At 45.5% G+C, this 26,442-nt stretch overlaps 2 protein-coding genes across 3 annotated transcripts in view; one reads left to right on the forward strand and one right to left on the reverse strand.

Moving 5' to 3' along the window:
* Positions 1-36: 36 nt before the first annotated feature.
* Kctd10 (potassium channel tetramerization domain containing 10) lies at positions 37-24,789 on the forward strand. Of its 2 annotated transcripts, none has more exons than XM_020169977.2 (7): positions 37-177; positions 5,929-6,142; positions 13,266-13,435; positions 16,616-16,705; positions 17,024-17,076; positions 18,350-18,545; positions 22,031-24,789. In XM_020169977.2, exons 1-7 carry the CDS (start codon positions 175-177, stop codon positions 22,253-22,255), a joined length of 951 nt encoding a protein of 316 aa, XP_020025566.1. In that variant the 5' UTR covers positions 37-174; the 3' UTR covers positions 22,256-24,789. The 2 variants fall into 2 exon arrangements, with proteins under 2 accessions (XP_020025566.1, XP_020025567.1); XM_020169978.2 differs by having other exon boundaries at positions 16,619-16,705.
* The window catches only part of Myo1h (myosin IH), a 73,227-nt gene continuing 71,558 nt past the window's right edge, over positions 24,774-26,442 (reverse strand). The window contains exon 32 of the mRNA XM_020169985.2: positions 24,774-25,499. Coding sequence (XP_020025574.2) covers positions 25,476-25,499 — 24 coding nt within the window. The 3' untranslated portion in view covers positions 24,774-25,475. The remainder of the gene's footprint in view (positions 25,500-26,442) is intronic.

Below are 26,442 nucleotides of genomic sequence, written 5' to 3' on the forward strand. Positions count from 1 at the left end.
GATGTCTGGGGCCACAACGGACACTTTAAGAAGGTGCCCCCTGCGGGGCGGAAGTGGTGTGAGAACGGCGGAAGTTCCCGCCCGACCTCGCCTCCGCCCCCGGCTTGAGTAAGCTGGGTGTTTCCTGCTTCTTTTCAGTCCGGATTTGGAGACTCCGGCGTACTCCGACTTTTCATGGTAAGGAGGGCGGTGCCCACGGGTTCGGGGCTCTGGGCGGCGGAGGGAGCCGAGCAGCGGCAGGGAAGAGGGGGAAGGCACCCAGAGGAGGGTGTGATAGGGTGGTGGCGATAGTGGAGAGGCTGGCGGGGGTTTGGACAGGGGCGAGGCCGGAGGGTGGGGGAAGGGCTTTGAGTGGGGAATGGGCGGCTCTGGCGGCCGGTGATTTGGTGGGAGTGAGTGGAGGATTAGAGTCCTGAGTGATTGTTGGACATCGGAGTGGAAGATTGTGTGAACAAAGAACTGACATTGAAAGCAGACATTGGGGTGAAAAATGAGGATTTGGAAGGAGAATGGTAGGTATGAGGAGGTGAAGAGGGACTCTTTGGAACTGAGCGTTTGGATCTTGGAGGTTGTAGCTTGAGTGGTTGAACATACCATTTTGAGGGGGCCTGCAGGAATTCAGTGCTTGGAATTCCAGGGAGAAATGCCAGGGGTCTGAGGTCAGGAAATCTTCCCCATGGAGTCTAGTCTCAGGTGGCGCCCGGCTACCTATCTAGTCATTTCCATTGAGGTCCTGGATGGCCACACCTTAGGAGCGCAGGATGTCTCACATTGCTGTCTGAGCTGTGGGAAGGTTTCTGTTTACTTGGGAGTTCTTGAATAGCTTTTTGTTCTTGTGTGGGGATGACCAAAGCTCAGCCTAGATCCTTTTTCCTTGTTTATCACTTCCCTAGAACGTGCAGTCTTTAGGGAAGATCAATCCAAGCTGAAAAAAAAAAATAACTGAACCCGTATTTGACTATGATCTGCTCCATTTTGTGCAAATGAAGGACCATTTCAGGGAAAGAAGGCCATCTGAACCAGTGTTTCTCAAACTGTGATCTTCAGGCCAAAAGCATCATCTGGGAACTTGTTAAAAATGGCAGGTTTTCAAGCCTTCCCACAGACTATCTTGGGGTGGGATCTATTGATGTGTTTTCATAATCACTGCAGGGGTTAATGATTTCTTGATTTGGGCTGTGAAGTGAAAGGGACATGGGAATTGGAGACAGAGGCCCCTTAGAGTTCTGATTCTTAGTTTTCTCCCCTAAAATGTGGAATTGATAACATCTTTCTCATTAGATCTTTGAGAGAAATACGCTGTTTGTGTGCTAAACAGAAAGAGAATGTAACTGTCTTAGAAGCAAGTTTTGGATGCAAAGTGATGCTACATACAGTTAAGTGGCTGATTCTGTTTAGTTTGTTTAAAATGGAACAGCAGACTTCGGAATTGTTGCAATATTTTGGGAAGTGTTAGGCCTACCTTAAATACCATGTTTCTTAACTCCTCCCCCCTTAGATGAAGCTTCTTACACAAACACCTTACTTAGCTCAGTGGTACTTAGCTCTGGCAGTGCATCTAATCACCCAAGAGCTTTTTAAACATCAGTTACTGAGCTGCTGCCCCTCCTCCTCTCAAAGATTCTGATGAATTGGCCTGGGGTGTAGCCCAGGCAGGCACCAGCATTTTTAAACACATCTAGGTAGGTCGGAAAAAGCTGGTCTTAAAGCTAGGGTGCCAAGTGTTTTAACATTCATTCCTTGAGGGTCATTTTAAAGATGATGGCTTTAACATACTATTTTACAAGTTAGGAAACATACTTGAGTTAAATCAGAGATCTGAATATCAAGAAGAAAGTGGTAGAACTGAGGTTGCAGTCCAGGTGTCCCCAGCTCACAACCATTTCCCTCTGCATACATACACACACACTTGAACTTGGTGTCTTTTTTCCTATTGTCCTTGCTTGGGTCTCCCTTCAAATGAAAAGTTTTCACCCTTTAGCTGATTTGTATGTTTCCAAGCATATGCACAGTCGCTTCCTGTCTTTGGCTCCAAAGCTATGAAGTGAGGCTTGCTTTTGTTTATGGTGCTTTGGTTTGTTTTTAATGTGTGGGTCAGGAATTCTCTGGACTAATAGAGCAAGAAGTTGAAGAGCTTCTTCAAGACCACTGAGCTAATTATAGCTTAATTAAGGGCTACAGAACTTTTTAGAACAGTGGGTTGCAATCTTGGCTGTACATTAGAGTCATCTGGAGGATTTTAAGTTTCTATTGCATAGGCCATACACCCCCCAGACCAGCGATACCAGAATTTCCATGGTTAGGACCTGGGTATCAGTATTTTTAAACCTCCCCTGGTGACTCCAGTGTGTGACTAGGTAGAGACCTCTGTTTAAAATCAGCAGCAGTACATTTGGGGCAGACAGGTGGGAAAGAAGCTTTAACTTACCCATCTAGCTGAAATAAACTGATTGAATCGAATCCAAAACCAGTATTAGTTACCTCTCTTTTTCTTGAAACCAAGTTTCCTCTCTCTTGTTCCACCTCCCCAGCCCCATTAATAATGAAATCAATTTTGGAAGAAGGGTAATTGCACGATCCCACCCATTAATAATGAAATCAATTTTGGAAGAAGGGTAATTGCACGATCCCAGGAGAGACAGAGAGAGAGAGATGTTTGCTATAAGAAGTTATTGTCCACTGCTCTGTGTCCTTGGTTCACTGGAACTTAGCCTGAGGGATGTAACATAGCTCTCTGAGGGTCTCTCCTGGTGTTGGGTTCACTGACCTTGGAAGGGAGTGAGCTCTGGGAAGGTTCAAAGCCTTTGCCTAGTCTGGAGTCTCAGGCTAGATCAGGATGGTTTCTGTCTTGTCTCTTATTCATTCTGTCATTAGAACTGGAAACAGACTCCAAAGAGAAGAAAATTTGAGACTTTGAAATCATTACCAAATAATCATAGTTTGAGTGTTTCCTATTCAGGTGCTTACTTAGAGCCAGGGCAGCACTGAATACTTGCTGTGGCCTTCCTCAGCATGGAAGCTTGTACAATTGGTAGATGGGACTAGATTCAGATTTCTCACCCATGCTCCCACAGCTACCAAGTGGCAGGGTTTAGGGGAACCCTTAGCCACAGATTGCCTCCGTTCTTTCAGGGCTTTTTATTTTTTTTAAAGAAGGAAGCTGAGGCTTCTCCCTTTTCAACTTAAATGTTATAGCTGTAACTATGCCAGGCACGATGGGCTCCAGGCCACCCAGGCCTTTGACTTGCTCATCATTGACTCCCCTCCTGTCTTTGAGAGCTAATGGCCTCTCTCTGGGATGTGATATCTTTGTTCTCATTTTGTTTTTCTAGGAACAGGGTCTCACTATGTAGCCCAGGCTGGCTTCAAACTTCTGCTTTGTCTCCTGGGTGCTGGGATTGCAGGTGTGCACTGTCATGCCTGGCTCTGGGTTATGGTGTCTGAATCCACAAAATGGAAACGACAGCTTTTTTTTCTTCCTGCATTGTTTGGATTTCACAAGTTCGTATGTGGTGGTAGAAATGAAGTGGTAGAGGGACATGGAGGGGCCTTCTAGAGCCATGGAAGTGAGCTCTCTACCATGTTGGAGTGGGGCTACCCAAACTCATCCAGCAGTACACTTAAAATGGACTTCATTCCATGCAGATTATCTATATAAAAAGGTATCGACAACCCACAGAAGTACACAAAGTATACTTTGTCTTTTTTGTCTTTTTCATGGTAGATTACTTACAAGATGCTGAACCATTTTCCATGAACATATTATTACATAAATTTAGATAGGAAAAGGATGCCAGAAAAGTATTTCCATTTGGGGGCAAATTCCTTAAGACCCCACAGAACTATAAGACTTTCTTCTTCCCTCCAGTTCTTCAAAGTTTCTAGAAAACTATTCTTATAAGCCACATCTATCATCCCATGGATAGAGTTTTTCTGAAGGATATGGCTGACCAACACAGTTAGTGAGGGTCTCTGAGGACTGATTTCAAAGGAAGCTGGAAGGGCAGGTCACCACATCCTCAGTTTCTTTTATGTGTGGCATCAGGCCACAGGGACTCCAGGTGAGCTCAGCTTGAGCTTTTGACAACTTGTGTTCTTGTGATGTTTTCACATGAGAAGCAGGAAGAGTTGCTGAGAAAGCACTTCCTTGCAAGAGGCACTCAGCCTGTGATTTCCACGCCACCCTGGGGGGATGGAAGTGGGGAGGCTTTGCACCAGAGTTGTGTAACCTCAATTGGATATCGCCTGTGATTGTCCTGTGACTGTCCCTCACTCATTACCTCTGCTGTTACAGGTTGATGCCATTTCATCCCCTATCCTGTTAAAAAAAATAGCATTTGTGTTTACCAGTATAAATGTAATACATGTTTAAGAAATCTTTCTGAAAAAGATAGAAAGGTGTACAAGAACTAAAAACAATCATTTTTTTCAGAACAGTTAAAAAAAAGTCAGCTGGGTGTAGTGGTAATCCCAGTACTAGAGAGGTAGATGTTGGAGAGTCAAGAGTCCAAGGACAGCCTGACTCACGAAAGGGAAAAAAATGTTTTGTGCTGTGGGTGCCCTCCAGTCAGAAAGCACAAGGATCGCAGCTGCAGCCCAGCACAGTTGGGATTGCCTCTGGTTTGCATTGCAGAAGAGCTGCAGGGCATCTCAGAATGAGGATTTGGGGAGGTTCAGAGAGGTGGGGCTTTGCTCTGAGTTGGATGCTGCCAGCAGGTGGCTACTTCTGTGGTCTGGTCTCAGTGACTCCTATCCTAAAGGTGGGAAGAATGGGACTGGGCTGAACCTCCATTTGGCACAGCAACAGTAGCAACTTGCATCAGCCTGGATAAAGGGCTACCTGGTCATTTTCGTATTTTGGATGGTGCTCATGCCTTTTGCTTATGTTCAATGTGACTATGAAATGGTACTGTTTTTGTTGTGTGGTGAGTCATGACAAATCACAGAGTAGCCTTGTCTGATAACTAAGTGCTGTGAAATTGTTTCTGTTCTATGTGCACACCAGGGCCTCACTGCAGTGGCTCTTCAGGGCTGCTTTTTCTCAGGAGCCATGCCCCAGATTCAGATTCAGGAAAGATTCTGCCCAGTGTTGGACATTATCTCCAGTTCTACAATTTTACAGAACTATTCATTCAAAAACTGATTTCTTGGAATACATGTGTGGCAGGTGTCAGTCTCCTTTCCCAGGTGTATGTAACGCAGGCATTTCTGTGTCCATCTCTTTGGCTGAGCTATATAGGAGAGCTGGCAGGGTAGTCAGCAAAACTGTTACAGGATCTTGCTGTCTGGGTTGACACTAGGGCAGGAAGTTTCTCATTTTTTGGGAACTTGCTTTCTAGAGTTTCTGTTGTTTATGCTCAGAAACACTTTTTTCCCATAGGCAGCGTTGGAAATTGATCCCATTCAACATCATAAAAGCCTATTTCATGTGTAATTCAGCTGAAAGATGGTACATTCAGCTGTTCATGGTGTGCGGCAATAAGGAAAGGTAGTGGGACCTGGGCAGTGCCTTGGGCTGCTTTCATTTGCAGCCAAGATATCGATTTATATGGGCATTGGACAGAAAAGGAAGTCCTTGTAACGCAAGAATTAGTGACAGACTTTGGCCTACAGGGTTAGCAGGTGAGGTCAGCTGTCTGGGTAAGGATTGGTGCACGTTGGGTGATACATGCCTCTCTCTAGGGGGCATCCAGTCCCCCAGTTCCCATCAGTTGTTGCTTCCTAACCCAATTGGTCTCTGATTTTAAGAGAAGTCAGAAATCCAGATATTTCTATGAACTTTTCTGAGTTGTTAACATTGGAAGCAATCTTTAAGTTTTAAATGCAGTATATGCATGGATCAAACAACACCTCAAGGCCAGATTCAGCCCATGGGCTGAAAGAGGTAGGCTAGGTCTGGTGTGGTGACCCTGTCTTCTCCCTTGGCAGGAAGAGATGTCAGGAGAAAGCGTTGTGAGCTCAGCGGTGCCAGCGGCTGCTACCCGCACCACATCCTTCAAGGGCGCAAGTCCCAGCTCCAAGTACGTGAAGCTGAATGTGGGGGGAGCCCTCTACTACACCACCATGCAGACACTGACCAAGCAGGACACCATGCTGAAGGCCATGTTCAGTGGGCGCATGGAGGTGCTCACTGACAGTGAAGGTAAGTCACCCTGTCAGCCACTGGCTGTTGGTTCTGTGTCTGCCACTGCTGCAGGCACTGAGGACATGCTTATGGTTGAGGGTTCAGTCTGTTCAAAAGACCAAAAGCAAATGGGCACTTGGACATTTGTGCTCCGTGTTCTCACAGTGTGCAGGGAGCCCTGAGAGTCACAGGGAGACTAGATCTAATCTCATGATGTGCTTAAGGAGGATTTCCTGAGGAGGTGACATTGATGCTCAGATCTAATGATGATTAGTAGTTACCTGGACAGGCACTCTTATAGTCTTGACTTAGCCGATTTGCTGTGTGACTTCAAGAAAGTCATTTCCTCACTCTAGGCTTCAGCACAGCTTGACTTGACCCTCTTTTACCTGCTTGAGATTCACCTTTCATGCCTGTGCCTCCACCTTCCAGGGATCTGGACTTGGGAGAGTGGGCAAGTCTTGACACATGCAGGTAGGTTCAGGGCCCTAAGCCGGTAATGCCATGTTTCACTCTCTGATCCTAGTGTGGGCTGCTGGTTAGTTCAGGTGTTTTTGCATTCTGGAGGAAGCCAACCTGGGGGACAGAGAGTCTGCTTCTCAGACTTCCAGTGAACTTGTGTTTCTGGTCAAGCAGCAGTTAAGTAAGAGCCCCAGAGCTGCTACTGTGCCTCACAAGGAAAATACAGTATTTTATGAGTGGGAGGCTCCCCTTTGCTATGCCACACCCTGCATTGCCCAGGAAGATTTGTGGAAATCAAGACAATAGCACTCCAGCTGCAGAAGGAAACAGATGTTATCTGAGAATCCAAGATTGTTGAGATTTTCCTTCCACCATACCCAGTCTTGGGGGTGGAGTAGTTCCAGAAGGACAGATGAGTGGCTTTGAAGGCTAAGTGGAAGCCTCTTCCAGAAAGCCCTCACCTGGGTGGCCTAATGCCTTATTGCAAATGAGATGGAATCTGCAGCCCCATCACTCAGCTGGCACTGGCAGGACTGCTTCTGTTCTAAGCACCGACTAAAGTATGGCCTTTGCCCCATGCTGCCAAACTCCCATCTCTGGGCAAGCAGTGTCGTCCACGGGCATGCCAGACATGTCACATTATCAGATCACTACAGCTCCAGCTCCCATCTCGTCTGTTTATGAACAACTCGCGGTATGGCATTTGATAGTTGGTACTTTGCTTAATCCTCACCAGAACCTTGTTGTAGAAACTGGCTACCATTCCCAGTGAGGAGTAGTCATCTCAGAAATACTTTGCTCACAGCTATAGGGCTAGAAAAGGTGAAGCTACCAACCTCAGGATTCACTGGCTCTTAACTATCTGCTATCCCAGGTTGGCCGTGGGCCTGGTTGCCAGGCCAGATCACTTGGCTGGTTGCGTGGTAGTCTTATGGGTCAGCCACAAGATTTCTGCCAAAGCCTCCAGGGGCCTTATGAAGCCTGGGCCATCAGGCTGAGCATCTGGTCTTTCAGCCATCAGCCATGCCAGACAAAGCAGTCCTGTGGCCCTGGGAGAGAACAGTACGCAGCCTGACCCATGGCTTACATGTTGACCTTAAGTATGCTCTTGAGTACAAATTAGAATAGACTTCCTGGGTCTTATAGCTTCTCCCTGGCCTTGGGACTAGGAGCCTGTTGGCTGCTTTGAAGTTTGCTATAAACAGAAATGTCAAGTGCAGCTCAGCAAGGCAAGGGATCCAGCAGTACAACTTGCTAGTAAAAAACAGGAGCTTTGACAGAAAGTGTATGTGTCATGTTTCTAAAATTTTCTAAAAGGATGCCTGAAAGAGTGGTTGTTTCAGGAGAGTACCCTGGGGTTCAGGCTGGGTAGAAGTCTCTCTTTTGCTTCCTGTCCACCTGCCTGCTTGAACTTTTTACCATATGTTTGCAGTTCCTAAGTGGAGAATGTAGTGTGGGAATCAGACCTGGATTTGAGTGCTGGCTCTGCCGCACGATAGCAGTCACAAAGACATTTATGGAGCTGTTTCCAAGAATCAGATACTGTGCTAATTTTGACTTGTTTGCTGTTTACTGGAATTACGATATTGGGCAAGTGACTTTCTCTGAGGCTTTCTCTGAGACTTTCTCTTTCTCAGTTGTGAAGGATAATGTCTTGCAGTTATGAGGTTGAATGAAGATATTAGAAAGCACCTGACCAGCGCCCCTGACAATGACCACCTTGTCCTGCCTGGGGCAGGGTTGACAGATGGGAGGGAACAGCCTGCTGCGGGGCTGAGGAGAAGCAGGATAGGACCACCTTGGCCTGGGTTGCAGCTCCACATTACAGTCATACTGGGGTGGCTTCGCTCAGAGGACATGCTGGCAGTGAGCAGGCCTTTCCCTGACTCCCCCCAGAACGTTCAGTTCTTACAGTGCTTGAAGTTTTACCTGAGCCCTTGTCAACATGGCCATTGGTCCCGTGGATTTGTGTTGGACCTTTCAGGGTAAGAATTGATATTTCCTTTAGCACTGCAGTGTAGTTGAATGTTTTGTCCCTGTACCTTGGTACTCTGCTTACCTAAACCTCTTAGATGGTTTCAGATCTCTGGCTTATACTTTCAGAATTAGGGAGTACATAAGCTGAGTAGTTCTGGAAAACCACTCAGACCAGGCATAAAGCATGACTGCACCTTGTCTGTCGTCTCCTCCACTCCAGAGGTAGCCACTAGTCTGACTCTGAGGACACGAGATGCATCTCAGCCTTGTTACCCAAGGACTAAATTCTGATGCCTACATCTTGGCCAGGTGTGATTGAATTGCAGCATGGCTGAGGCATTTGAGGCGCGAGACTTCTCCAGGTGATTCTAGTGTGCAGCCAGGGCTGGAAAAGGTCTTTGTAGACTTTATGTTTCCCACAGCTGTGCTTGTCCCTAAACAATGCCCTGATGGCATGCTTTTGAACATTTTGTAAACGGTGCTGTGTTGTTTATATCCACTTTTGCTTTAACTTATTTAACCTTGCTTGGGATGAACCATGTGTCAGTAGCTCTTGTTCAGACATGTCCCTGTGGTGGTGTTCCATTTTTGAAACATACTGCAGTTGATGGAGCCATATGTGCCTGGTGACCACATAGATTGTTTCCAGTGCACTGTTAGGAATGTTAGTGTCCTTCAACATTCTCCCTGTGCACATGTGACTTTCTCTAGGGTATTGTTCCCCCTTTCATGGTGCACACAGATTGTCCTGTTTTTACTTCGGTAAGTGAGGAGACTCTCTGGGTCCCACCTGCCACCTTGGACTGCAGCATTAAGATCTTCCCCCACCCCTGGGAGCACTGCCCTAGTTTATTCCCAATAGGTAATTAGGAGTAGCATCTTCCCCTTCCTTAGATACTGCCAGAGCCCCATCTCAGGTGTCTTTGTCAGTTTACACTCCTCATGGTGGTCTGAGGCCAACACTGGGTGCTATCAAAACTTTTGCTATTGCCAAGTGTATGGCTGTGATTCAGTACCCTGTTTTATTTCTCATTTCCTAATTTCTAGCATGTCAAGCATCTTTTAACTGCCTGAAGCATCTTATTTACACGTTTCCTGTTCTTTTTTTTTATTACTTTGCAAAAGTATATGTTCTGGGTCCTACTTCTTTGTGGTTCCATGTTGCAGTTACCTTCTCCCAGTCTGACTTGTCTCAGCATTTTTAATGGTCCTTTTTTTTTTTTTTTTTTTTTTTTTTACAGTGCTGGGGACTGAACCCAAGGCTTTGTGCATACTGTACAAGCACTATAACACGCTGCTACACCTCCAGCCCACATTTATCCTGAAAGCTTCAATCTACCTCAGTGGTGCTCAGATAAGGATGACTTCTTTTTTGACCCAGGGGACATTTAGTAATGTCCAGAGATACTTTCGGCTGTCATAGCTTGGAGGTGGGGTTGTTGCTGGTGTTAGTGGGTAGACGCCAGGAATGCTGCTAAATACCCTGCATTTACAGGATAGCCTCCATAACAACAGTTATGCAATCCAAAACTCCAGTAAAGCCAAGGCTGCAGATTCTGCCCTAGAGGTTCAGACTCAGGAATCAGGCAGCTTCCCAGAGTCTCAATTTTTTTGTTTTTGTTTTTGTTTATTTGGTGGTACTGGGGTTTGAACTCAGGGCCTTGCACTTTCTAGGCAGGTGCTTTACCACTTGAGCCACTCCATCAGCCCTAGAGTCTGATTTTGTAACAAGTGTTTAATTTGACTTTTAAGGTCAGGAACCTTAAAGATACAGGTTAGAAATACCTTAGCATGGCGAAGAAAGTCAGCTAAGGTTCCCTGGAGGAGGAAGAGAAGGGAAAGGAGAGGCCGGACATCCCTAGACAGAGGAAATACATGGTAGTGTTCTCCTAGGGCTGCGAGGAGGGGAACCTAGCAGTCCAATGGCCTAGCCCTTGGGCAGCCTTCTTACCTAGGTATCCTGAAAGTCACACAGACTCTCTCCTGAGTTCTAGAACTTCTTGTCTCCTGACACCCGTGCTGCTCTGTTCTCCTGCAATAATGATGACATGGGGCGGGCTCATTGTCAAAGACCTACAGCTAATTTTGAATGCTGCCATTAGACTCGTGCTATGTGGTTTTGTGCATTTTCTCATCTTTATGCCAGCTCTTTGAAATACCATTTTTACAAGAGGAAACTGCTTGACAGAGAGCTAGGTGAAATACTGGTACATGTGGCAAGTAGGTGGCGGGTTGGAGTTTCTAACACAGGACCCTGCTCTAAACCACTGTGCCATGCTATGAGATGTCCCAGAGCTCAAACCAGGGCCTCCGGGGCTGTCCCATTCTACTCTCTAGCTTTATTCTTATGGGTCATCGGAGGGGTCCCAGGCAGCCTGAACTCAAACAGCTTTCCTAAACAGCCGTGTACTCCATGATAGTGTGATGGATTCCTCTACTGGCAAGAGGCTGCTTGACGTCTGTTTGCTGTTCTCCATGCAGGCGTTTGAGCTGACTGTTTCTGAGCATAGATTCCTGCTTTAAAAGCAACCAAAATATTTGTAAGTCAGAATGCTAAGTGAAACCTCATGGAGAGCGTGCCTAGCTCTTTTGCCCTTATTTGTCCAAAGTATGATTCCTTCACCACAAGCATTTCCTGGCCACATTCTTGAGCTGGAGCCTAGTGTCACAGTCTGCTTGTTCGTTTAGGGAAACTCTGGGCTGTCACTTGGATAATGGGTTTCAGGTCCTTGCACTTTTCTCAAGATTCTGAGTTGTCCATGTATCACAGGCAAGACATGTACAAGAGTTGAGTGGGTTGCTTGAGGTCCTTTATTATTTGTGGTCAAGCCCTGCCCTCCCCACTTGGGAATGTGACTCTTTATTTGTGCAAATGCAGGGAATAAGCTCCTCCCTAAAGAACAGTTGGAAAAATAATACTGTCTTTCCACATCTTGTCAGCTTTGGGGGGAAAATACTTGGTCTGAGGAACATAGGCTATAGGCTGGTATCTACAAGCTGAATTCAGCCTGAGCATGCATTTTATTTGCCTTGTGATGGGTTGATGACTTTTTCTTTTTAAATTAGTTTCCCATCCTTTAAAACTGAGGAGATTCACAGAAAAATCTGAATTTCTGCCATTGCTTATACTATCAGAGCTCAGGCAGCCCTGGGCTTACATTCCTGCCTGGCCACTCTTGCCAGAGAGTGGCTGGAGCATGGAGGCTGCCTGATGAGGGGGTTGGGGAACATGCTCTCCAGCCAGCTGCCTCCTCCACCCGCCCAACTGTACTCACTATATTGCTTGCAGCCCATGTGGGCACCTGAGTTACGTATGATGTTAAGTCTGTATATTGTTGTCTCAGATGTAGAAAGCAGAGGGGCGAGAGAACATCTGTCAGGGCATTGTGATTTACCAGGCCTGTGAAGGCCTCTTCCTTCCTCAAAGCCAGGGTCAGACTCCAGACTACACATTTGCATTGTGTTAACCTAGTTGGGCATTCTTCTTGGTATACCCAGGAAAACAGAGCAGGTGGCAATACTGAGTGAAAAGCTCTCAGGGAAGAAACCAGCCTTCAACAAAAGGCCCAGAAACAGCAGGCTGAGAAGGTTCAAGAGAGGAGCATGGAAACTCACTGGTGATTGCTATAAAGGATATCAAATAGTACACTAAAACTATGAGAAACCACGTGGTAGGAGCTGGATATTGGGTACTAAGGGGTAGAGGGAGGTGGCCAGGCTTGTGACTTAGCTGCTCTTGAGTTTTGTAGCTCTCTGCTTCTAACCCAGGGCCCAGGGGTATAAAGAGGACTCAGGGCAGGGCACAGTGACATCAGGAGTGCAGAAGTCTGTCCTTCTCCCAAACTGGGAGCTAAGAGGGAAGAAAGTAGGGGCACAAAAGGCTTGATTCCTATTTAAGCCTTCTCACTAGGCTGTGCATTGATACTTTCTTCCTGGTGAAGGGGAACAGGAGACACAAAACCCCCTGCCTGAGGTCACTCTGCTAGTCAGGAAGGCCAAGGCTTATCCATCTGTGTGGTTTCTTTTTACTGCTTCCCATTTTCTATTGAGAGATCAGTGGTCTTTGTTCTCATTCTACCTCTTTTCTCTCATTCTCTTCCCAGGCTCCAGTCCTGACTCCAAATACGTATTTCAGGAGAGGAATCTTGATACCTTTAGGCTCTCTAGTGCAGGGATAGTAGTCTAGGGACAAAATTGAAGAGAGCACTGGGAAGCAGAGGGTTGGTCTCCCTGGCCCCTACTCCCAAGAATTCTACTGTGTGTGGTTCTGACCTGCACCTTGGACATTTTCCCATAACTGATGAAAGCACCTTCCATCTTCCTGTGTTGAGTGAGCCAGCTGATGTCAATAAGTGCTTATTGGGAGACGTCATAGGCAGGTTGCTTCCTATGATGGTGCTGGGAACAAGTGAATATGGCCCTTCTCCCGAGGGGTACTTGAGGACTTTTCTGAAAGATGCTTTTACGCTTTGAGGACCTTGGTGTACCATGGTGCTGAAGACCATGGGAATCTGGAGTTGGGATTGTGTCTAGCCACAGGCCCCTCAGGCTGTGTCAGTGCTGCCTAGAGGAAGACAGGTGGACAACTCTCTGTGTGCCTGCTCTCACCTGGGAAGTGGAGGGAGCCAGGAAACACTCCAGTTCTGCTTCATGCCCCCCACAGAAGGGCACCATATAACTAGCTCCTCCCTCCCCGCTGCAGGCTGGATCCTCATTGACCGGTGTGGGAAGCACTTTGGGACAATACTCAACTATCTTCGAGATGGGGCTGTCCCCTTGCCTGAGAGCCGCCGGGAGATCGAGGAGCTGCTAGCAGAAGCCAAGTACTACCTGGTGCAGGGCCTGCTGGAAGAGTGCCAGGCAGCCTTACAAGTAGGCACCCAACATACCTACCGTCCTCCTTTTCCCTCTCTACAGAGTGGGGGCAATCCTTACCTCACTGATGTTGGGAGACATTTTGCAGAGTCAACTCTGGAGCCTCTCTCCTCTGGTCGGAGTGACCCTGAAGCAGGGGTCCCCTAGGAATGGCTGTGCTACTGGAGAGTCTGAATGCAGCAGTTTAGAGTATTATCCCTGCTGTTGGGATGTGGTCATTTGGACCCATTTTGTCCAGGATAGTGCACTAGGCCCCTCTTGGGATGCTGTAAGGGGTATTTGAGGGTACTTCAGAAATACGCTTTTAGACTCTCTGTATGGCACAGGCTACATGCGTGCTTGCTGACTCATTTTAGTCCCCATGCTATTGGGTCATCTCGTGTGTACATTGCAATCCTGCAGTAGTGAATGGTGGGATGTTAAGCAAGATCACTTTTCTGGATCCATCTTGTGACTTATTCTGGCCTTACTGGTCATCATTGGGAGCTCAGCATAATCTCTGCAGACAGGCACCCTTCTCTCCTCAGATGGAATGGGATAGGGTCCATGGGGTCTACCGACAGCAAAGTCACACAAAACAAATATTTCTGAGTGTAGCCAGAGCTCTTTCATTGCAAGCAGAGTTCCGAAATGCTAGACAATCAGAAGAGGCCTTTGGGCTGTCCAAGGAGCATGATTTCTATATGTCAGGTACTTTTTTTATGCCTTCCCTCAGCCATATGGCTGTGTCCAGGTCTGCCCCAGGGCAGTACCTATAAGTACCAAGCTCCTCAAGGTACTGGTTGTGCCACAAGCCACCTCTACCCAAGAACTGCGAATTATCAAAAATCTAACTGAATGCTGAAGCATTTGCATAATTATTTCATTTTTATGTTTATTAAAATAATTCATGCACATCATTTAGGAAGTTAAACAGTATTGCATGGTTGATGTGAGAAACACCACTATATCCTTCCCACCACCCTCGCCCCTGAAGTAGGCTCTTTCCTTTTAGCAGGTTTTTCTGTTTACTTTCATATTTCCACAGAACTTGTTTATACTGCTATTTATTGACTTTTCAGTTTTCAACTCTATCTACTGGCATTGCTATAGAAAATTGGAATTTAGTTCATGCTCTACCCTCTCCTTCCTTCCCCTCCCTGTAGCTTACATATATGTATTGTTCATCACAGTGTTGGTTGAACCAGCATTCAGAGTTAAATTATGATTATAAATATTGTTAACAGTCGAGCCACAGGGTGTTTCATTTGCTTGATTTCCAAGCATATATCCTAATTTAGCCACACATTCTCAGACAGAAGAGTCAGTCTCTCCTACTGGGTTGTTAAGACACACTGGAAATTGTCTGGTTTGTCTTTGTCTTGGAGATAAGCCCTGTGGGTTCCTTTTCTGTAAGTTTGAGATTCAGCCTCCAAAACTGACACCATTCTCTTTCCTCCTCCTTTCTCCTGCTAGGTCCTTCTACTTTCTCAGAGTTGAAAATTTTCTTTTGAAGTTTATCTTTTCAACTCTTGTGTTGAATTTTTCATTTCTGCTATCATGTTTCTACTTTCCAAGAGACTTGTTCCTGAAAGCTGTTTTCATAGCATGCTGATCCTGTTTCAGAGAATGCTGTGTCTGTTTTTGAGTGTCTGATGATACTGTTGAAGTTTTCTTTCTACTCCCCACATTGTCTGACTTCTTCCTAACTTTTTCATTCTTTGTGTTGGTTTCTGTCTCATATTTGGGAAGCTTCCCACCAGTAATCTGAGCTCCTTGGCTTCTGTTAGGCTTAGGCGTAAGATTGAAAAGCTGTGTGTGCAAGCAATCCTTGTCCAGTGAGCTTCGTGGCTGAGTGATAGATTTTCTCAGTAGGGATCCCAGATACCAGAATCTATAAGCCTTTTGGGGACAGATACTAGCTGTAAGAAGTTCTCTACTGCTAGAAATGTTGGTGCTTGCCTGTAATCCCAGTACTCTAGAGGTGGAAGCAGGAGGATCAAGAGTTCCAGGTCAGCCAGGGCTAATAACCAGACCCTGTCTTAAAAACAAACAAACAAAAAAAACCAAAACAAGAAGTATTCTACTCCCTTCTTGGGTGGTGGGGTGTAAATGTGGCTGGCTGCCTTCTGGGATGTGAGTAGGGGGAGAGTTGGCAGCACTAGTGGTGATTTAGTTTGCAGGTGTTCACTTAACCCTCTTACCAGAATGGTGACTCAACCCTGTCCTCTGCTGTGCAAACCACAAGGAAAAGAGACTTTTCTCCTGACAGAGGCTGGGGGTAAGGGATGGATTTGGCTGTTTCTGACTGGAAGCCATGCTGTGTTCTTGCCCTGTGCCCTTTAGCCTGCAGCCGCACTGTTGCTGAAGAATCTGCAGGCTTCTTTCCCATTCACTGACTTGGCTTTCTGATTCACCAGTGGTGGGCTTTCTAGCCTCCAAGTTTTGACACCTTATGTCTCCTGACCTCCATTCTTTTTTCTCCTCCTGTATTCCTCTGCAGTCATTGTAGGGGGTTTATGAGCTTTGGATGAGGTCTGCCATATTGAGGGTTTGGTTTTGAATGGCTTTCCAGGCTGAAGAAACTGTCATCTTGTTAGCATTTATTGAGCACTCTGGCATGTAATAGTCCTAGACAAAGAGCTGACTTACTAGAAAACTCCACTCCTACTCATTTCCCAAAAACATTTGTATTAGCATATGTTCTTTATACATGGGGTTTTATTGTGACATTTCCATATATGCTTACAATGTACCTTGATTAGTCTCATCCCCACCATCATTCTCCCTCATCTCCCTCCCCCATACTTAAAATGATTTCAACAGGTTTTAATGTTCTGTTTTCATACAAGTATGTAAAGTACACCAACCATATTCACCCTCCTTTACCCTCTCCATTTACCCTTTCCTTCCCAATAGTACTCACTCCCCTAACAGGACCTGTTTTACATTTCTGTCCTTCATAATTTAAGCGCATATTCATTGTTCAAAGGTGTTTTGCCATAGTATTTCACCTGTGGATATATTGTATTTTAATAAGATTAACTTCCACTACTGAGTCACTGATAGTGAGAATCCCCTCCTCTTCCCAGCCATGACTGCCCTATCTCCCTCATCAGAGGTGGTTCACCTGGCAGGCCAGCTCAAAAAACCCAGTGTGAGGCATGAGGCCTAGACTTAAAGCATATTTTGTTTCAGCAGAACAAAGATACTTATGAGCCATTCTGCAAGGTTCCTGTCATCACCTCATCCAAGGAAGAACAAAAGCTTATAGCAACTTCAAACAAGGTATGTTGGAGGTACCCCATGGGATTTCTTATGCCACCAGAAATGGTGGAGATTCTTCTCCCTAAGTTTTGACATAAAAATATGTGTAATTGCTGGAGCCAGGCTCAAGCAGGGTTAAGAATGGGAAGCTCCTTTCATGTTCCCCTTAACATTGGATCATGTGCTCTCCCTCTCCCACCAGCAAGCTGTACTTGTCAGCATGCCCTCTTCTGTCTCTGGGCCCTCTTCTGTCTTCCCTCGCCCTTTGGGAAGCCGGCAGCTGCCATGCACAGGCATGCCAAGTAACTCTCTTCTTCCTTTTTTTAAAATAACCCACAGCCAGCCGTGAAGTTGCTGTACAACAGAAGTAACAACAAATACTCATATACAAGGTAAGGAGTCAGACAGAGAAGACACCTCACTTGCTAGGAAACCTTCCCTGACACCAGCCAGGCCCAGCCTTCGAGTTCCCTTCAGCTGACCATGGCCCCTTGCACCTGTGGGCTGGGCACATGGCTCAGTAGATAGAGCTTGGAGATGCAATTTACATATGCCACAGAATTATCTTTAAAAACTATATAGTACAATGGTTTTAATGTATTTACAAAGTTGTGCAAACATCAACACTTTCTAATTTTAGAACATTTTCATCACGCTAAAGAAAAAACCCTCTACCCATTATCAGTCACTTCTGATTTTCCTCTAATTACATCCCCTGAAGCCATGGACAACTGCTAATCTACTTTCTGTCCATAGATTTGACTATTCTGGACATTTCAAATGGATGGAATCAAATAATGTGTTGCCTTTCGTGACTGGTTTCTTTCACTTAGTGTAATATTTCCGAGGCTCATCCAGGCCTGTATCTTTAATCAATACTTCATTCCTTTTTATAGCAGAATGATACTACGTTGTATGGATAGACCATATTTTGTTTATTCAGTCATCAGTTGGTGGGCACTTGGGTTATTTCTATTTTTTGGCTATTATGAATAATGTTGCTATGAACACTCGTGTAGGTTTTTTTCTTTTTTTTTTTTCATGTATAGGTTTTTGGTGGACATGTTTTCATTTCTCTTGAGTAGATTCCTAGGAGTAGGATTGCTGTACCATATGAGAACGCTGAGTTGCGCTATTATGTAGCTGTATATGTAGGTTTCTAGAATGCCTTTTGGCTTTCCTGGGAACATGTGGATATAAATCTAGATCTTTAAGATAGAGGGGAAGTTTAATGAGGTTGTTCGAGACCTATAAACTTTAAACTTAGGATTTAAAGTGCCCCTCATGGGGCTCAATGAAGTACCCACACACACACCCACACACACCCACTCTGGTGCCCATGCCCTAAGGGTCCTGCACAGGGTAGGCTCTCGAGCCTGCTGGTTAGGAACACACACTTATGGTCTAAAGCTGTTTTTTTTTTTTTTGAGACCCATCGCTGCCATTTATTAGTTTTTGACCTTGGACAATTAACCTAATTTCTCTGACCATCGTTTTCCTTCTTTGAACAAAGAAGGAAAGTGCCTTTCTCATGAGGTTCTTGTAAGTTGAACTGAGATAAAAGAGAAAAAATGAACCTAGTGGGGTCCTGTGTGTTAGAAGTGCTCAGCAAATAGAGTGGTTATTACCAGCTTATGATCACCTTATTGAATATTCTTTTTGCAGCAATTCTGACGACAATATGTTAAAAAACATTGAACTGTTTGATAAGCTGTCTCTGCGCTTCAATGGAAGGGTCTTGTTCATAAAGGATGTCATTGGGGACGAAATCTGCTGCTGGTCTTTTTATGGTCAGGGCCGCAAGATTGCTGAAGTCTGTTGTACTTCCATAGTCTATGCTACCGAGAAGAAGCAGACCAAGGTAAGAACCTGGAGAGGACAGTTCTGAGCAGCTGCTGTAGGTTATAGAGAACTTTTTTCCGCTCAAGCAAAGCAAACTCAGTAGGGGAAGCCTTTTAAAATGCTTTCCTTGCTCTGTGGTTATTCATTGTGAGACTGATTATCTTTGGAGCCCTAGAAAGATGGAAATGTAGGTCTTGGAGAAACACAGTGCTATTCCTCAACAAGTAGAGACAGCCATGCTACACCGTAGTTCCTTTGCTATACCTATGGATTCAGATTTATCCTTAGACATGTGTGTTTCCTGCTTCAGTGTTTTCTCCATCTGATCAGTCATTTTCCTGACATTGCCTAAGCTGCTCCTCATCATCAGATCTTGACTTTGGCTTTGTGGTCATGTCTTACCATTTACTTGCCATCTGTCTGTCTGTCCTCTTGCCCACTGACCTGGAGTTGCCCTCCATTCTCATAGGGCCAATATGTCATTCCACCTCCCACCCTTGTTGACTTTCTTATGCACACTCTTAACTCTGACTGAACTGGACTCTGGATTTACCGTGAGATCATCCTCTTCAAACCAATAGTCTTGACCTCTCCCTTGGCTTTTTCTGCTGAGACATCTGCAAAGCTAGATTGTACAGCAAAGTGCTGCTAGAGGTCCAGATCAGTGTTAATTAAACATCATGCTCTCTGGGCCTTCTCCTTGCCTCCACTCCCTTCCTCTTCCCTCACCTCTCCTCCTTTGCCCCCCCTCTTTCTATTTCTCTTTCAGCTTTTAATCATACTGAACATTCATTTCTTTTTCAACCTAAGGGAAATCTGATTACCTGCGACATACAGTAGGTAGGTCTGCCATAAGCAGATTATCATGCTTCTGGCCACCTGTCAGTCTTACCTGCTCAGGTTGCCATTGTGCCTGCAGCTTCGGGAGGCACATAGTGAATTTGGATCTGGCCTCAACCAAAACAGAAAATTGAGAGAAAAGCAGACCAAAAAAAGAAATAAAGCCTTTTTTCCCCCTAACTTATTACTGGAAATTTAAATCATACCCAAGATTAGATAAGTACAGCTGGGCACAGTGGCGCACACCTGTAATCCTAGCTACTTGGGAGACAGAGATTGGAAGGATCATGGTTTGAGATCAGCCTAAACAAAAAGTTTGTGAGACCTCATTTCAGCTAATGACTGGGTGTGATGGCATGTGTCTGTCATACCAGCAATGCAGGGAAACATAAACAGGAGGACCAACATCCAAGCTGGCGTGGCTATAAAGTAAGACCCCACTTCAAAAATGTAATGCAGAAAGGGCTGGCAGAGTGACTCAGGTGGTAGAGTTGCCTGCCTAGCAAGCCTGAGGCCCTGAGTTCAAACCTCAATACTGCCCCCCCCCAAAAATACAGTGATATCATCCATTCTCAATGGCCTCTAGCTCATGGTGGCTTTTCCTTCATCTGGGCCTATTCCCTCTCCCCAACACAGGATTGACTTGACAACCTGTTGCATTCGTAAGTATTCAGAATATATATATTTTAAAAGATGTAAATTGTTTCTAAGGTAGCCAAGAAGGGACAAACACTGAGATTCTTTTTTATTTCAAAGATGGCAGGGGGACCAGACCACTTGCTCTCCTTGTCATGCTAGCAGATGACACCATGTCTCCTCTCCTGTGAACTTTGTTTTAGGGTATGACTACCTCCTCTAACAAGACCCCATTTTGTCATGGTTTGCATTTTTAAAATATGCCTGGGTTGCCTTTTCCCTTGGGTAGTAAAAGGATAATCATCATATTGACTGCATTTTAAAATACTCAGATTTCTCATGTTTAGAGCTTAATAGGGAGCAAAGGGATTTAGAGGCCATGTCTGAACCCAGCTGTTTATAGATGAGCACACAGCTCATCCCATGGGAGGCCAGGGTCTCTCTCCTTTGCTGTGTGGCCACCATCTAGGGGCTTCTTCCTTTCTTCAGGGGGAACCTGTGGGGTTGATTTGCTAACTACTTACTGTGCCTGGGCTTGCCTCTGAGGCCACCCAGTATGAAGCTGCTAAAAAAACCAAAAACACAAAACAGTTTCTCCTCACCCTGCTGAGCCCACCCTTCTCATCAGAAGGGAAGGACTCAACCTATGAGTTTTGAGTCCTACAGGCTCCTCCTTGTAGGAGAGCTTTGTTGGCTGCCATGAGATTGCTGGGGCTTTGGTGCAAGAGCACAGACAGAACAACTGGGAACTTGGCTGCTCTGTGTGTGTTAGACGCCATTGGCCCTTCAGCCACTCCAGGCCTTCTGGAGCTCTGTCCTGGTGCCTGGCTCAGGGTTTTGGGTGGCGTCTGTGCTGGTTGGGCTGAATGATAAACACACTGCTGGTACCAGCTTTCTCCCAGTCCTGTTCTGTGTGCTCCTTGCTTAGCTACTACGTGGTCCTCTCCTGCATGGTAGCTCCAGGAGAAGACCGGGTGGAATGTGCTCACTCCATCTGTCCTGCAACACCGTCCTTTAAAACCAAGTCTGGTCTGTGTGTCATGTGTCTGGGACGCTCTCATGCAGCCCTCTTGTTCATTTGGCGCTTCATCAAAGTGGGAGGGATCATGCCTATTTCTTAGGGTGTCTAGCTGATGCCTGTTCGGAAAGAAGACTGTCCTAAAGCCTGCCTTCACTTGACTGCACCGCTATTAGTAGCAATGTGTTGGAAATGACCAAATCCCCAGAAAAGTGTTTTTTTAATTCTTTTTTTTTGAATATGTTAAATGTGTTTTTTAATCCAGTCTAAAAGTCCCTATCTTTTTTTTCTCATTAATTTTTTCTATTAGGATATATTCGTTGTACAGGGTGGATTCATTGTGACAATTCCAAATAGACTTATATTGTACATTGGTTAGATCGCCCCCACCATCTCTTCCCCTTGACCCCCTCCCTGCCCTACTTAAAACTATTACAAGAGGTTTTCTTGTTCTATTTCGTGTAAGTGTATAAAGTCATCAGCCATATTCCCTCGCCTTAATCTCCTGTATTTACCCTCTCCCCTCCCACACACTGTAACCACCCCTACACTGTACATGTTTTACAGTCCTATAAAAGTGGGCTTTTGATTGCATTGTCAAATTTTTTACAATTCCTTGATGTGAAATGATCTCCAGTTAAGCTAGGGACAGGACTATGTGGTAGATACATTTTGTAGCTTTTTTTTTTAAGTGTGAGAGTATATGTATGAATATTCATGTATATGAGATCTCTTAGGGTAAAATGATAAGAAGTATTGCCTTTTAAGAGAAACTGGGGGAAGGGAGGACAGGGAGCCCTATTTCACTGTTTCCCCTTGGTCTCTGGAGAATTTAGCACCACGTATAATGTTGTCTGTTGAAAACAACTAACTTAAAAATAATAGCATCTTTATGGGCATCCTAGGGCCTTGTTATAGCCTATGGCCCTGTGAGAAATATAGGTGGTGCCGAGATGGTGGGCTGTGTGTGTATCATGCTAACTTACTTGCCTGTACTTTGTGGGACACAGGTTGAGTTCCCTGAAGCCAGGATTTATGAGGAGACCCTGAATATTTTGCTGTATGAGGCCCAGGATGGCCGGGGACCTGACAATGCGCTCCTAGAGGCCACAGGTGGGGCAGCTGGACGCTCCCATCACCTGGATGAGGATGAGGAACGGGAGCGGGAGAGGATTGAGCGTGTGCGGCGGATCCACATCAAGCGCCCAGATGACAGGGCCCACCTCCACCAGTGAGCAGGCAAGAAGACTGAGCCACCTTCCTCCATCCTCCCTCCTCTCTCCCTACCCTTCCACACTCAGATCCTATGCAGGCTTCCAGCACCTTCCAATTCCCCTGGAGTCTGGAGATACTTTTGTAACAAGCCAGATAATTATTTTGATATTTCTCGACAAGGTGGATTGATTCTGTCTTGACCAGGTATATGCGCCCCTTTTGTTGAACAAGCTGTGTCTAAGGTCTCTACTTTTCGTGATTATTCCGAGAATCTGTGGAGCCAGGCTTTCTTGATTCTCAGAGGAAAAGTACGAATGAGTGTAAAGTGTATGTGAGAACTTTTGTTTGCAGTATTTATTTTTGTGGGTGTTGACTACCTATTAGAGCTTCTTGAATGACACTCCCTTAAAGGTTTGGTTTGACAATTCTGGGGGGTGGGGTGGGGCGCTGCAGTTGACAGGAACCAGAGGTGTTTGTGAGTTAACATCCCATAACCTTCCAGCCTAGGCAGACTGGTCCTGGTCCCTGTGCGTTCTGACAGTTACAGCTTCAAACAGTGGAAATGGGACCCAATGAGCATTCTGCCTCTAAGTTGTTCCTTAATTTTTGTAGCTGTGGGGGCAAAACCTTAAGGAGCAAACTTTTTGCCACCTTGACTGATACCTACCATGTCTGGCAAGGATCAGAGCTTTCCCTGGCAGCGAGTGCTCAGCTCTCTTCCTGGCTCCTCCCCCGATTCCTGCCCCTTCAATTGCTGTCCTTGTTGATGCACTCCATTCCAGGAAGGTCACCTGACCTCCCTGCAGGAATAGCTCACAAACTGCTACTCCACAGAATCTTCTCTGTCCCTTCAGCCTTGCCTTTTGGTCAGAAACTGCAGTCCCAGATGCTGTCCTCCCAGCCCAGACAGGGACACCATTCACACTACCAGCGGCACTGTAGCTTGCCTGCCTGTGTTGGGGCTGTTTCCCTGTTGTAAACCACTGTGCCCTGGTGCTCCTGTCTTGTCTTTGATTTTGATGCAGAATAGAATGACCAAGGGTGAACAGGCTGAAAGAGTGTTCAGACAGTTGTGGGTCTGATTTGTGTTCATGTTTGTTAAAGGGATGTATGAGACTATTGGTGGGGATGTGTGCTTGTGGGGCACAGGTGCCCCACGCTGGAGTCTTGACTGTGTGCATGGTGCTTGTGTAGGATGGACGTTCTTAGTTACCTACCTCCCAGTTTCCTCTGCACCTGCACAGGAACAGAAGCAAGTCGTGACTGACATGGATGGTTGAGTAGACTAGGTAGAGTAGTTACAAGGAGATGTGAATGTGTGTTGGGTAATGGACGGATTTTGTCTGCTTGGCAAGGAAATTGTTACTGTTTTATACCAAAGGTATTAACATAGGCAGCCTTTGACACATGTATTCCAAAAAGCGAGTTTCTATTTTGCAACGGTTTTTATGTACTGCCCTACCTGTGACAGTTGTATGCCTTTCTTTTTATCTAGCAGAGCCACAATAAACCTTTCAAACAATCATGACTGAAACTAAAAGCCATGTTTTGGGTAGATAGTTTTTAAACTGTTGGTATGGGACAATTTTATATTAGGCCATTTGGGTTTTATTAAGTGCTAAGGAAAGGGAACTTACAAAATAATGTTTTGTAATTATTTTATACTGTTTAAGTTTTAAATACCAACCCTTGCTACTGGGGTTAAACTTTTTTAGAAAGTTAATGTCAGTTCTGATGTTTTCTGTAGGAATGAAAAAGCCACTGTATAAATTCTGTTCTTTAAATGTCTGCATACAGAGTAAGTTTGTGGAGCAATATCATTCGTTTTGGCTTCTTTGCCTTATGACCTACATCTCCCTTCCCTCTTCCTCCAGCTTTGCATGTGAGTTATGTATCTTTGCCTCCCAGGGATAGGAGCAGGTTTGTAAAACATTCCATGGTGAATGGGTCAGCTACATCTAGCCAGCCAAGAGTTGTCAGGCAGTGTCAGCTGGTCCAGACCGCAAGAAACTGACTTTTCTTAGGCCAGCACAAAGGTGGAAAGTCAATATTTGTATTTATGAATGATCCAGGTATAACACTGGCCTAATATTTGGTAAATAGTAAGGCTTTATTATACTGTAATAGCTTACACTTAAGACAGAAATTGGTCCACGGTAATCAAGTTCAGGGTTCTGAACAAGTCATCGAATGACTGGGTCCTGTGCCTGCGACAGATCCTTGCCCACCCTCTCTTGTTGCCTTCCTGAGGTGATAAGCTGGGTGACCTCTGTGCAGGTCCTGTCCTGTTCAAGTGTGTTCACCTGGACCTGGACTTTACAGCTGCTTTTTATATTTAGCACCTGTGTGTGAACACCACTCAGCCCTCCCCTGGAGGGATGCTGTCTTCAGGTCTCCACCCAAAGTCGCTGTAACCTTTAAGCATTTCATTAACCTTTCTGTCTCTGTGCCATGAAAAAAGATGCTGTAAGTTTGAGAAACAGTCACTATTTCTGTCTTGTACAAGCATTTGTGGACATATGTAAAATAAAAGTTACACCGTGCTGTATTGGAATCTGTCTTCTGGGTCTTTGCAGAAATGCCCAGCACAGTCAAGCCATTGAAGTGCAGTTGACAGCAGAGAGCAAGGCATTGCTCCTGCATTCTGCTTTGCACCTTAAAGTTGCTCACTGTGGAAGGAAGAGATGAGTCATTTTTCTGTAGTGTTTGATTTTAAACACTGAAAGGAAGTCGTGGGGTGGAGGTGGGGCTCCACTCTGGGACCTAAAGAGCCTATCTGCTTACTCCAGTTCCTTGAAACTTGTAAGTTTCATTTATTTAAAGCAAAATTCAAATTTTGCAGCTTTATGGAATTTCATTTACTTAGTCTCAGACCATAAATAATACTTTATTGTGTCTCAGGGGCAGCTTAACAAAAGGTGAATAATCTGTTGCCCACCCTGTAATGACATGCTAACATGCCCATTGCATGTAGGTCGTGCTGGGGACATTTAAAACCATCCTTTGGACAAGTGGAGCTTGGGTCCCTGAAGAAGACATTTTATTATAGTGACTCTGGCCACTGAAAAGCTGGGGTCAGGCTTTGGTGGAACACATCACTCGGTTTCCTCAGGTGTGGTCCTTTTCCAAGAGCCGCTGGCATTTTCCCTGAAGATGTAGCTAACTGGATCAAATTCTGCTTCTCCTGGTACTTTCCTCAGAACAGAAATGGTGATGGTAGAGGTCAGATGTCATCCTCTATCAGGACTTCCTCCGGACTGACACCTGGGGAGAGCCACACTTGGCTTGAGAGCCTTCTCAGCTGCCCTCACTTGGAAGGAAGCAGTTACCACATCAGCACGCAGCATTATCCAGCTGGGTATGGATGAGCTGAAAAGCCAGCTCCATCTCCCATGGGACAGGTCAGATTTAGAAAGTGGCTCTGCTGAGGCCTGTCAGCATCTTCAGCCTGAGGCATTCACAGAGGAAGATAGACTGTGGCTGCACCCTCTGGTGTAAGTTTTAAGACAGCATGTCTTGTAAACTGAACAACTGCCTTAGAGTTAACTTTCAAATTCTCACTTTAACATGTACCTTGAAGGAGGCCATTATGCTATAAAAGACACTCTTATATGCCATTCACACCCACAAAACAATTTTACATGTAGGTTAAATATGTGTAAATGTAAATGTATATGATGTACATGACACCTTTTTTTTTTTTTTTTTTTTTTTTTTTTTTGAGATTTGGGTCTTGCTATTTTGGCCTTGAACTCTCAGCCTCAAAGATTCATCCCCCCCCTGCTTTTACCTTTGACCTTCCTAGCAACACAGTCATCTGTTTCCCGGATTACAAAGAGTTTCCAAATCTGTGTCCAGACTGGAATCTGCATGCATGAGTCCCTCCCTTGAGTACTGTGAGTCACTACCCAGAAAAGCCTTTTTGACCCTCGAACCAGTGCATGGTACAGTTGGGGAGGGCCAGGCACTGAAGTGCCTCGGCTCAGATTCTTCAGGAGAGGGCAGTGGCTCCGAACCTCTGTGCCCATTAGACCTGGGCTCTTAAATCCCAAAGCCCAGGCCAGTTAAGGTGGGACTAGAGCACCCAGGTTCCAGTGGGGAGGTAAGATCAGAGAATCCTTTGTCACCCAGTAGGAAGCCAAACACTTAAGACTGAGAAGTATTTAATGGCAACTCTGGTCAGCCTTTTCCCCTTCTCACTCAGTGT

This window comes from Castor canadensis, chromosome 18, assembly GCF_047511655.1.
Source record: "Castor canadensis chromosome 18, mCasCan1.hap1v2, whole genome shotgun sequence".
Taxonomy (NCBI): domain Eukaryota; kingdom Metazoa; phylum Chordata; class Mammalia; order Rodentia; family Castoridae; genus Castor; species Castor canadensis.